Genomic DNA, 12,846 nt, shown 5'->3' with positions numbered 1-12,846 from the left:
TGCAAGCACTTACAATTTACTGAAACATCTACTAACTGTAGCTTAGAAACGTTCAGATCTTTGTTAGTGTTTTTGTCAGTCAGCTGTCAAACTGTCACTGTTCTGCTTAAACTCCCATTTCTGTCAATCAGGCAAATGCTCTTTTCCTATAGAAAACGAACAAACTAATAGACGTGTTTAAAGGTCACGCCGCTGCTATCCCCTGCAAAGTCTGAAGCCACAGTTGTGTCTTTATCGTAGCCTGATTCTTTGTCATCAACTCTTGTAGTTTGAAAAAAAAAAAAAGCATGAGTTTAAACTTATATCATCTAGAAGTCACATCGTATCCCCACAGAGTAGAAAACATAGACAGAAACACAGGTTCAAGTTGGCACGGTGACCATAGTTTATTAATTAACACAAATATCGTTCCGAGGTCTCCATTGTAACTGTTAAAGATGAGAGTTAGATCTTCTTGCTGATTCTCTTCAGCACTACAGAGCCGGCTTTGGAGGTCTGCAGAAAGACAGGAAATGACTTCAATTAGCTTTTGCAGTGCTTCTTTACATCTGGTTTTATGCTGTGAAACTATTTCTTTTGAAGTGTCAGACAAATTAAAAAATACCACTGTAACAGTAACTTTATCCTTGTCAGCTTCTGACCAACCCTGACACCTGAAAACTGCAGACTTTAGCAATTTAAGTAATTATAAATTAAGCATCTGTGTCAGTCAGCTGAAACAGTCTTCATTTTGAATTTTCCACTGTGTTTGGCTTCCTTTTAACTGGATACATTTTTGCTGTTTTTCTCAAAATAAAAGTGTTGAAAATTTCTGAAAAGCAGACTATAAAATGGAAACAAAAAAGAGATAACCTGCAAAGAGAGAACTGTCTCGTATAAATTCTCAGGATTAAAAGGTTAAATATGGGAATGAATTGGTTGTTAAAGTGCATTCAGTAGCAATACTCTGTGTTTCAGAGTTTTTTTCTCATTAGCCGTTCCTGGTCTCCAGCTGCAGAAGTATAACTTTGATGACTCTAATGATCCCTGCGGGGAGTTGAGTGTAATAACTGCTGTCACTGCCCAACGTTCGCACCACTAAAAGCCTAAGTGAGTGTGTTTACCTCGATGAGTTTGCCACCACTGATCTCAGAGGTGTGGTGGTAGTTGGGGAAGGTCACACTTAGCTTGCCTCCTTCCATTTGTACTGTAGCCTGTAAACAAAAGTGTGATATAACCAGTTAGGAGAGTAGCATTCATAGCTTTATGCTTCTGCTAGCTATAGCTAAAGTGAAACTTTGGATCATTTCCTCCCAACCTTGAATTTCTTTCCTCCAATGGTCTCCATGTCGGCCTCCTTTCCGATAGTGAAATTGTTGGTGACCTTGGCATTGGCAGGATATAAGAGGGTCCAGGTGAAATCTTTGCCATCCTGGGTGACCTCTGTGATCAACTTGTAGTCACGGCCCCTCTCGATGACATCATCTGGAATGCCTATAGTGGGACGGGATGCAGGGTCAAAAAAGGCCAAAGATGTGCAGAAAACAATGGAGTGCAGAAGCAGAGGAAGTGGAAAATTTGAGCCTGCGTTCTCACCTAGCACCTTGCAGAAGGCGTCGTATCCCTCCTGGGTCTCGGTTTCCCATCTTCCAGCGAATGCCATTTTGGTAACGTTGAGGGTAGAGGAGTGAGATCAGAGATGCTGAGGCAAGCTGAGGAAAGAGCAATGTACTGAGACCAAGAATATTCCCCGTTTATATACTTTACATCTCTCGCCACCTCCTTCATTTGCATGTGATGACACAAGAGAGCAATTACAACTGAATATGATGAGTTCAACAGGTTACGAGGGAGAGGCCAATAAAAAGCATAAACGGGTGTTCATGGAGTTCACAGGCAGGGAGTAAAACGCTGACTGCTCTCTGGGTGAGCTGCAAGCTTACCTCTAGGTCAGTGAACTCACCTGCAATGGCTTTACGGACATACCCTCCACTTTTACTGCTGCTGATTCGAAAAGTAAATAAAAAGACAATAAAGGCTCCATTTCAAGATATGATCCATCTTTTTCAGAGTACACTGTTATGTCCAAAATGGAAACTGTCTGGGGTGTAATCGGGTCATCATTTACCTATAAAAAGGCTATAATCATTGTCTGGCACCGGGAAGGCTCGAGATGATCTAATGTAATTGGAGCCATTTCACTATTTTAAAGGTGTAATTTTTACACAGTCATCGCATTAGTATAAAGTCTGAAGACATTAAGACAGAATTTTACACACAATCAATTATAACATCGTGCATGTAAATTCAAATGTATTATACTGTAATCCTTTCATCTAGCAGATGAGCTCCTTTACAAAATGTAAAATGTATCAGCACATTTCCTCAGTTCCTTTCTTTGTAATTCAGACCCAAACCCAGGGCTACCAAAGTACAGACAAAACACGCAATAAACACAGTTAATGATGTAGTTATTAACCTGTTCTTGTGAATAAAACCTAGTCACCAAGTATAGCATCATGACTTAAAAGTACGATTTGAATCATCTTGTGTTAATAAGGAAGCTGTACAGTATGGAAGCTAATTTCCAAAACTGAAAAAACTTTCCAAAAGTCAAAATTTGGGGTCATTATCTCAAAGTTTCAACTTTAGCACAAAGGGGACAGGGGTGGGCAACTCCAGGCCTCGAGGTGTCCTGCAGGCTTTAGATGTGTCCTTGAACCAACACAGCTGATCTAAATGGCTAAATGACCTCCTCAACTTATCCTGAAGTTCTCCAGAGGCCTGGTAATAAACTAATCATCTGATTCATGTGTTGACCCAGGGTGATACCTAAAACCTGCAGGACACCGGCCCTCGAGGCCTTTGCTGGTTTTGGTCTTTCGATCAGTTCTACTCCCACTTAAACAAGGAATTTATAGAATGAATCATAATTATGGCACAAATGAATGTTTTGGCACTGTGGTAAAAATATAGTTATCAAATACTTTTGTGTAAATAAGTGCATTTAATTTGTTTTTTATTTTTTCTGATGAATTATTGATAAATATGTGATGCATCTTTGTTTTTTTGGATAAGAAAAACAAAAAGAAAAACATATTTAGTCATAAAAATGTCATCTCGTTGTCAGTGTAGGATATGGCTTAATCTCATTATAGGAGATGTGTTGATTTATTAGTGAAATATTACTCCATATAGATGACTGACAGGCTTCTGACAGATGTGTGACAGCAAAACAGATGAAAGCAGTAAACCAGTGACAAAAAACACTTCCTGAATCTTTCTTAAAGAAAAAAAAGTAGATAGCCACAGTGCTAACACAATTACAGTAAAGTGTTGCTTATACTGTTGGTAGCTGAAAATTGTCCATTATGGTGACTATATGACTGAAGCACACTGGGCTTTCAGTTCTGACAAACTGTGAATAGGTAAAAGCTTTTGACGCTGCACTTTGATCGCACACAAACCATGAAAAGTCAACTTGGCCTTGGAGCTCTTTATTGATACATAAAACATCATATTGGCCAACATCCTATAAAAGACACCCACTATCTCTTTCTTTTATTTCACTGTCACTCTCTGCCCTTTCTCACTCTTGCGCGCACACACACACACACACAGACACTAATCAGTGTGCAGAAGCAGATCAAATCCAGATCGAAAAAAGCGAAAACACACACACACTCGTATCGATATTTGTCATGAGAATTTAACCTGCTGAATCTTTATCATTACAAATGCATATTTATAAGTGCATAGTCATCATAAATGTGTAGTTCAAACATCATTACACACTTTAAACACACTGAAGAGGAGGCATGGTCGAGAGCTTGCTTTGACTTATAAGTGTGACATTAGAAAGAAAAAAATATGAGTTCAGGAAACGGAGAAAGTGGCAGTTCAGTCCCTCCCTGCCCGATTGCACTAATCTGCACCCTAAGCACGGCACAATGGGACTGCACTCCATAGTTTTTGATAGGTGTTTTAATAGCCTACAATACACTTGAATTCGGGGTTTTAGTATCAGTGTGGAAGATTTTACAATATAGAATATATGGCTTGGTCATAAGCTGAACATGTACCACCATGTAACACTGTGTAAGTGCTGGTGTGGATCCAGTTCTACCCTGGTGCTTTCTGAGAACCAGCTCAAGTCTTTAAGAACCAACTATTAAGAAATATGTCTGTGTAGGTTCTCAGTCATCAAGGTCATGGTAGTCTATGGAGCTTGGAAAGAAAGCAACTGGACTTCTTTAGTAAGTTTCACCTCTCGCCCAAGAGGCTTCTTCAGTTCTAAAACCAAACGGTGAAGAGTCCCGGGGACTCTACCAATTGCTGGGACTCTCCACCATTTAGTTTTAGAACTGAAGAAGCCTCTTGGATGAGAGGTGAAACGTCTTCATGAAACTGTTGCTCTTTAGACAACTATTAAGAAACAAAGAAAATCACGATGAGTTTCTCTACTTTAGCCCCTCTATTAGCCACTAGCAAGAATGGTTCCAGCTTTGGTAAAGTCGTTTTTTTGGTGGCGCACTGGTGATGGAAATGTGTGCAAATAGTTCCAGATTGAGAACCAGCAGCACGTTGGTGGAAAAGGACTAGACATCTGTGAGAAGTTGTTAAGTTCTCTGATTTTGGATAACTGCTATCAGATCAAAGTCTCTGGATTTTCTTTGGATTTAAATTCACACAAAAATTTTCAAATAAAGAAATAAACCATCACGATGTTCACATTATTATACTGAATACATTACATGGTGTAGCATCAGATATAGCCATTTATTATCTGCAGACGCCGTGCCAGACACATAAATCTTAAATATATTTTTGAGTCATCGCAGTGATTCAGTGTGGCGAGCAGTGAGAAACTGCAATGTCAGGTACTCATTTTTCCTGCCACTAAAATCTGATGTTATGCAGAACATGCCAGAAAAAAAAAGATTTCAGCCGGTTTCTGCCCGTCAGTCTCGAGGTCAAACTTATTCTCAATTCACAGTGAATAGTGAGCAAAGTGCACTTGTCTCTCGAGTTTATTGTCAGTGTTGTAATTGTGTTGGTTACATTTTAATAGTTGGCTGTAATTTCAACTTTTGCCTAAACTTTTTTTTCCACTCTCCTCCCTAATTCCCCCAAGTGCGATTCCAACTAGATAATAAGTAACTAGGATTACTGGCCATTACGTTATTATGTCCAATCACATGTCGATGAAGTTGTGCTTTACTTTTTCCCTCTCCTCTTGTCTTATGAAAGGCATCTTTCGAAATACACAAGAAAGGGGCACATATAAAGGCGACTTAAAGGAAATGATGAATACTAAATGCAAGAAAAGAAAAAAACAAGGATATGAACAAACGAACAAGTAGTTAATGAAGAACAAGAAGGGGGAGAGGAGGAAAGGAAGAAAAGATTCTAAAGAAAGATACATATAGATAGATTCCTTTTATCTACAGCTCTAAAGAGGGGATTTGCGATGGAGGAATTAAAGGAGGGGAGGCCTTGATATGCAAATGAAGCCCCTGCTAATCAAAGCAATAAGATTAGCCTTCCAAATTGAGATGAAGAAAGGCTCCATTATCTGGGCCGAGTGTCATGTTTAATAACGCGGAACGGCATGGTAATTCACTAGTGATGCAACTGGAGCCTATGTGCGTGAGTGTGTGCGTTTATGTGTTATGCGAGAAAAGTGGCGGTCTGCAATTGTTCGATGTGAAAATAGGAAAAAAAGACAAAGATGATTATATAGATATATATGCATATATATATAGAGAGAGAATTAAACTTTTGAAAGACAATTCATGAACTTGTCTGCATGTCATCCAGTGTGAGATGAATAGGAAGAGTAAATGCAGCAGGCATGAGAGGAGAAAGTGTGTGAGTGCGTGTGCTTGGCTTTGATGCTAAAGTTTTGTGCTATGTTGTACAGGGAAATGAAAACTCTGTGAAAAATGCTTCTGTAGAGGAACACTGGTGTATGCTCACACATTATCAGATAACACTGAGCCACGTGGTTTGATCAGGTACACATTTACTCAAAGAAGGAGTGCAACGCTTTACCCAGAATCCCATCCCAACGTACACACTGCCAAAATAATGTCTGCTTTCTCAAACCGCAGTGTGACTATAGCATAAGGTTTGCTCACTGCTGCAGCAGGAGGAATATTTGGTTATAAAATGCACATAAACAAAAATGTGAGATGTGTTTTGCTGTTACCAACCAGCAGTCTCTAACTAGTAGAGCATGTGGAAGCTTACAAGCTCGATGTCTCTCCCAGGAGTTGGTGAAAATCAAAACAGCCCAATTGGAGAGGGAATATTGGGTTGATAGATGTGCAAATAGGATGCTGTTTGTATGATATCACATGGTAACATGTCAATATGGTATTTACACAATAAACAAGAAGCGCTGTGAGAGTGCAAAACTCCACCAATGCAGCTCACTCTCTGGGCAGTACTTGGGCTGAAACCCATTTTATTATACATGAAATAATTTTGAACATATTTTTTAAATGTATACATGGTGAAGTACATGTGGAGCATTGATTTCATCTTTTAGTTCAATTTGTCCAAATGTTTAGTTATTGTAACTAGTGGTCAGGTTATCGAGGAACATTGCACACGTGTTCAAATTGTTATTTATTTAAATGCTTATAACCTGGCACTGTACTGCACTCTACAGCCCTACAAAGTTTTATCAGAATTTATGCAAAACTTTTTGAGATATCGTGTTAGCAGACAGAATGACATGCATGCAAAAACATAACAGAATTTATGTTATATAAGCCAAAAATGTAATGTCCTTATGGTCTTATATGTCAATGAAAGGGTGTTAATCCACAAGCACCTTGCAGACATTTCTTTCTTATTTTGGGATGTAAACAATCCTGCTCAGTGTTATCATCAAACCCGGTATCACTAAGGGTGTAGAGACAGAAAATAACACAAACACATTTGCTTACGTTGGAATTTACAAAAACTGAGGGGAAAATGCAAAACAGCTGAATTGTGACTTTATGTCTGTTTTACAGTGTTTGTTTTTGTAATCAAATTTACACAAGTGATATTTATCTCTTCACTATCAGAAATTAACATAATTAATGGCTTCAGTCTAAACTTCACACCCACACAAAGGGGATCATCTCGTCGACTGTACAGTTTTAAAAAGGCATCCCTTTAAAAATGAAAGCTGAATGGATCAGTGAAAACTTCCATTTGGAAATGCGAAAGCTGGATAATAGTGTGGTTCCACTAAATTAGAAGAATTTCACCTAGCTTTAAAACATAGCCTAAAAACCTGCTCCAGCCGAGGCAGAGGGCTGGCCTCAGTGAGCTTGGTTCTGTTGGAGGATTCTTCCTGTTAAAGGAACCGTTTTACTTCTTTCTATCATCCAGTCAAAATCTTTACATTACAATATCAACTAAAACTGGGGTGAATTACATACTGTTCAGTGGTTTGATCACTGCATGCTAAAATTATATATATATATATATATATATATATATATATATATATATATATATATATATATGTGTGTAATATAGAGGGGTAAAAAGGTTCAATATTTCCATTTGAAATGCATTTGTGTAGTACTTTATATTCTAGTGTAGCACTAAATATACTTATATGTTTTCCACCTTCTACTGCTTTATATAACAGAACAGCATCTCACAAGGACACGGGGTAGATTTAGTAAGTCAATAAAGTTTTTTTATCCTCAGGAAAACAAGTGAAGCAAACAGAAGGGAGTGAGGAACAAGCAGAAACAGCTTCTCTGAAGCAAACGTGTTTGTGAGAAGCAGGACTAGCAATATCACTGGTGCGCAAGAGAGACTACCAATTGTTTATGGTAATTATACCAGTCTATCACCACTAATTTGAGCATGACCACTGATGGTTGAAAATGCTGCACATGGCACCTTTAACTTTGAAAAGCCTGAGAGGGAGAGCTGCTTCAGTAACTCAGGCAATGAGCCAATATAACCATTAAACACCAGGACAGAAATAGGCCACAGTAGCCGCCAACACTTAGCATTCTGTTGTTGTTATCTTTGCTGTTTCTCAATCCTTCCTGACAGCCTTACCATCCTTTGGGGAAGGAAACAGCAGTCACTGGTGATTATGGAGAGCCCACCACCCCCACCTCCACCCCTCACCCAGGGAGCCAAATTATGCCTGCATTAATATTTCATATTACACAAGAGAAACCACATGTGTACTCAGCCCTTTGTCTTTATGTCAAATGAAATGTGCTCGGCAATCATCAGAGGGCGAACCGACGTGGAGGGAGGAGGGGTGAGAGCAGGAGAGGAAGAGGAGGAGAAAAGGAGGAGATGAGGGAGAAGGAGGAGGACAAGAAGTGAGGCAAGTCAGGCAAGAAGCGGAGAGCCGAGGGAAAAGATGAGGCGAGACCAGGTGAGATGAGCAAAGGGACGGGGAAGAGAGGATGTTTGGATGCCAACAAAGATGAGGCAGGAAGAGGAGCAAGAAGACATGAAAGTGGTGGAGAGTCTGGAGATAAGGGATTAGGAGAATAGATGAAAGTACAGGAGAGGAAGGAAAAAGTAAAGGGAAAGAGGAGAAGGGAGGAGAAGAAAGGGAAATACCTTTGTGCTTTAAATAATGTAGAGAGGTGAAGAAGTAAGCTAGGCTTTGCCAATGGACAAAGAGCCTAAATGACATTTTTTCTCCATAGTAGAAGGAATGCCTTTGAAATACAATATCAAGCATGCACAGAAATGAGCATTAAAAATATTAATTTGGAAGTTTACAACAGTAACTCCCCCCTCATTTGCTTCATAATAGTTTTATCCAGCAAATACCTTTCAAATGTTCAAATTTCCCAATTAGATTCTTGCAAATCTCACACAATATCACGTGATGAGGGTTGATATGGATCCAAGAAGCTAGTTTTACAACGGATGTGTGGTTGCATGCAGGCCATTTTTCAGTACAAGCCAAAAATTTCATTTTAAAATCTAATTTTGAGTGAAAACAATATTTTCATCCTAAACGGTTTGATTCAGTTATTGCCATAATTACTGAAACCCTTTACACACTATTGCTGTGACAAATGCAGCAATGATGTAGCTCATTGGCTTTTGTGTCTTGCAGAGTTAATGAATTATGGCTTAATGAATCATCTAACTCAAGTTTAATGCGAGAGGCCTCAGAGATGTGAACTCTTCTTTGGTTGGTGACAAACCACAGTTTGTTTTATAGTAAATATGGTTTGTGTGTTGCAACTGTGTGTGACACCTCCCCTTTTTTGAATGTGGATAGATGTGATTAAAGAATCAATTCACAAGTTTGGAAGAGTAATTGGACTGGTGATTGATTCAAGGCTTTCTTATAAAGTGTCTTGCACTTCATAGTTTTCAGTGTCATATGTACTAAATTCAACTTGTTTGACCTCCAACATTTACTGAAAAAGTACAAAGAAAAAAATAAAATATGAAATGCTTCAAATACCTAATATCAAACCTCAGGCGTAAATGTAAATGTAATTAGTGATTAAGGTGGTACACACCCTAACCTTGGCTATTGTGTTGCCCATCTTAAAATTATCAACTATGAATGAAACAGAGTAAACAGTGAAGGTGCTCAAATCAGTTTGAATTTGCAATCAAACTGCAGAGCTGAATCCAACCTTTCCCTTATCCATGATTAATGTGAGTTCACATCACCTGTCATTCATTTCACCATTATTATTATTATTATTATGCCTTCTGTTTGTTCTCTCCAGTTTTAAAAATGGGAAACAGCATGTAACGAGTAGAGACACACACACACACACCGATCAGGCATAATATTATGAACACCAGCTAATATTGTGTTGGTCCTCTTTTTGCTGCCATAACAGCCCTGACCCATCCAGGCATGGACTCCACTAGATTCCTGAAGCTGTGCTGTGTATCTGCACCAAGATGTTAGCAACAGATCCTTTAAATCCTGTAAATTGATAGGCGGGGCCTCCATGAATCAGACTTGTTTGTCTGGAAATCCCACAAATGCTTGATTGAACTGAGATTTGTGTGAATCTGGAGGCCAAGTCAACACCTCTAACTCACTGTTGCACTCCTCAAACCCTTCCTGAAACATTTTTGCTTTGTGGCAGGGCTGGAAGAGACCACAGACAGGGAATACCATTTCCATGAAAGGATGTATATGATACTCAGAAATGCTTTGGTAGGTGGTACATGTCGATGCAACATCCACATGAATGGCAGGACTCAAAGTTTTGCATTCGGTTTGCATTCTTCCTAAAGTGCATCAGGATGCACACACCTGGTCATCCATGCAATCCAAAAGAAAACATGATTCTAACCAGGCCACAATCTTCCTTTTCCCTGTGGTTTAGTTCTGATGCTCACTTGCCCATTGTTGGCGCTTTCTGCAGTGGACAGAGGTTCAGCATGGGCATCCTAGCTGGTCTGCAGCTATTCAGCCCCATACAGTGCGATGCACTGTGTGTTTTGAGACTTTTCTATCAGAACCAGCATTCATTTATTCCACAACTTAAGCTTCAATATCTCATCTGTTGGATCGGACCACTCAGAGCAGTCTTCACTCCCCATGTGCATCAGTGATCCTCGGCCATGCGTGACCTTGTCTCTGGTTCACCACTGTTCCTTCCTTGCACTGCTTTTGATAAATCCTGATCACTGCAGACCTGGTACACCCCACAAGAGCTGCATTTTGGAGATGTTTTGACCCAGCCGCCTAGTTGTGTGTATATGTGTGTGTATTGCCTCATCTTAAATGTTAAAGGACTTGTATATGCATTGATTTTATAGACCAGAACTATAATACATGTATATAAAAGTCAAGATGCCCCATCCACTTGCTGTTCAAATCTTTTGTTTTTGAGGGGCAGCCAATGTGAAAGACAAAAATATGGATGGACATTAAAGCAGCTCATGTTCAACTGTGGATGAAATGAGCAGTTTCAATAAGGCCCAGTATACAAAGGGGGGTTCTTTTTGGCAGTTAGGCTTATATAACCTGCCCAAAAGTAATGGACACACACAGTGTTGGGGAGTAACGGAATACATGTACCGCTGTTACGTATTTAAAATACAAAATATGAGTAACTGTATTCAGTTATAGTTACCGCTTAAAAAGGTGGTATTTAGAATACAGTTACTTTGTTGAAATAAATGGATTACACGGCGGTACTTTCCTGTTTCATATTGTGGCGAGTCAGGACTGTCACTACCCGATCCGTACCGGAAACCCGATCGGTACCCCGCATGCGCAAATCTTACGTCACTTCCTCTCTTTGCCAACATTGCGACATTCAATATATTTGAATGATACGGTTAGCGCCCAGTTAGCTCCTAGCATTTCTCAACAGCTCTGCCTCCTTTTCGACTGCCCGGGACATTTAAACAATGGATAATCCGTATACAAACAAATTCATGCTTTTCTCCTCAACAGAGAGCGTTCCCCGATTGAACAACAGCGCTGTAAAATAAGAAGAATGGCGCCTAATTACAGACTTAATAATATTGATTTAGCAATGTGTCATGTGAAGATTCATCAGCCAGATTAAGTGTTTACTGACAATTGACAGCGATAGCGGACATCATCATCACTATTCCAGTCAATCCTCTCCTCACAGACAAGCATAAACACATTCGACTATCACTAAATCAAATTTAACACACGTTTGTAATGACGCCAATTCATTTTACAATGGGGTTCATTCGCTCGGTCAGCAGGTGGCAGTATCCTCGTACACTGGGGAGTACACTGCCATTAAACGAACAGAAGAAGAAGAAAACATCTGCACATGCGCAGTACGGATCGGGTAGACCCGAATTGTACGGTCCGACTTTGCACATGCGTAGTAAGGATCGGGGAGTCCCGATCCGTAACTATCTTTTTATTTTTTGTTTTTGTCTACATTGTACTGAAATGCTTCATTATTGCAAACATTTTAAGATATACTTATTATTCTTAACATCTTAACAGATACTCTGACCCATAACTATCGTAAAACGCAACGACCGGAAGTAGACACCTTTCGCGCATGCGGGGTACCGATCGGGTTTCCGGTACGGATCGGGTAGTGACAAGGACTGTTTGGGTTTTGTTTGACAGCTATGTTCTGTTGTTCCAGGTGGCAGCGTTACGGTTGCCATGGTTACAGGGTGGCGCTCTCTCTCTGCGTGTTTCCTGGGTGAGAGAGGCCTTTTTGTTGTTGTTGTGCTAAGCTAATAGGCAGAATGCTACAAGCATAGCCCCAAAGAATGTAGCATCATGGGCAGTGTAGTCCGTGCTGCAGGGAGAATGGACTGCCATACCCATTATGTGTCTGTGAGCGAGGGAGGGAGAAAAAGGAAAAGTACGAGCTGTCATCAAGCAAAAATGGGAGCTGGAAGCATGTAAATATAATAATAACCACTGCAGCCAAGAAGAGAGCCTGACGAGCCCAGTTGTAAGTAAGCTATTAAGACTCGACTGTACACCGTGTTCGTGTTTTCCTCCAAAAACAATAAGTTCCGTTGGAGCAGCCTTTCAACACCTCTCTCTGTCTCTCGCTAGCAAAGTTGACCCAGACAACAAAGTAAAGTTATTTTTCGGCTACGAGCCCGACACAGAACCCACCATATTAGCCAGAGGTCCCTTTACTACGGTTCGGAGCCGCGGACCTTCAGTAACAGTAATAAATCACAGCAATAGTACATTCATGTAGTTGTAAACAGCATGATAATATATTAAGTAATCCAAAGTATTCAGAATACGTTACTCTCATTGAGTAATGTAACGGAATACGTTACAGAATACATTTTGGACACTGGACACACAACACAAGAGTTTACCTCCCTAAACATAAAAAAAAAACAGGAGAAAGTGGTTACAGAAGG

General features: G+C 39.8%; 1 protein-coding gene across 1 annotated transcript; it reads right to left on the bottom strand.

The window, feature by feature from the left end:
- Nucleotides 1-384: 384 nt before the first annotated feature.
- On the bottom strand, nucleotides 385-1,694 carry LOC102779304 (gastrotropin). The gene is made up of 4 exons (XM_035912983.1): nucleotides 1,576-1,694; nucleotides 1,298-1,473; nucleotides 1,104-1,193; nucleotides 385-495 (listed from the first exon to the last, which is right to left on the bottom strand). Exons 1-4 carry the CDS (start codon nucleotides 1,640-1,642, stop codon nucleotides 445-447), a joined length of 384 nt encoding a protein of 127 aa, XP_035768876.1. The 5' UTR covers nucleotides 1,643-1,694; the 3' UTR covers nucleotides 385-444.
- Nucleotides 1,695-12,846: the final 11,152 nt, after the last annotated feature.

Source organism: Neolamprologus brichardi, chromosome 18 (genome assembly GCF_056152115.1).
Source record: "Neolamprologus brichardi isolate AB-2024 chromosome 18, ASM5615211v1, whole genome shotgun sequence".
In the NCBI taxonomy this organism is placed as follows: Eukaryota; Metazoa; Chordata; class Actinopteri; order Cichliformes; family Cichlidae; genus Neolamprologus; species Neolamprologus brichardi.
Note: the sequence above shows the minus strand (reverse complement) of the source record. Positions and strands in the feature narration are given on the sequence as shown.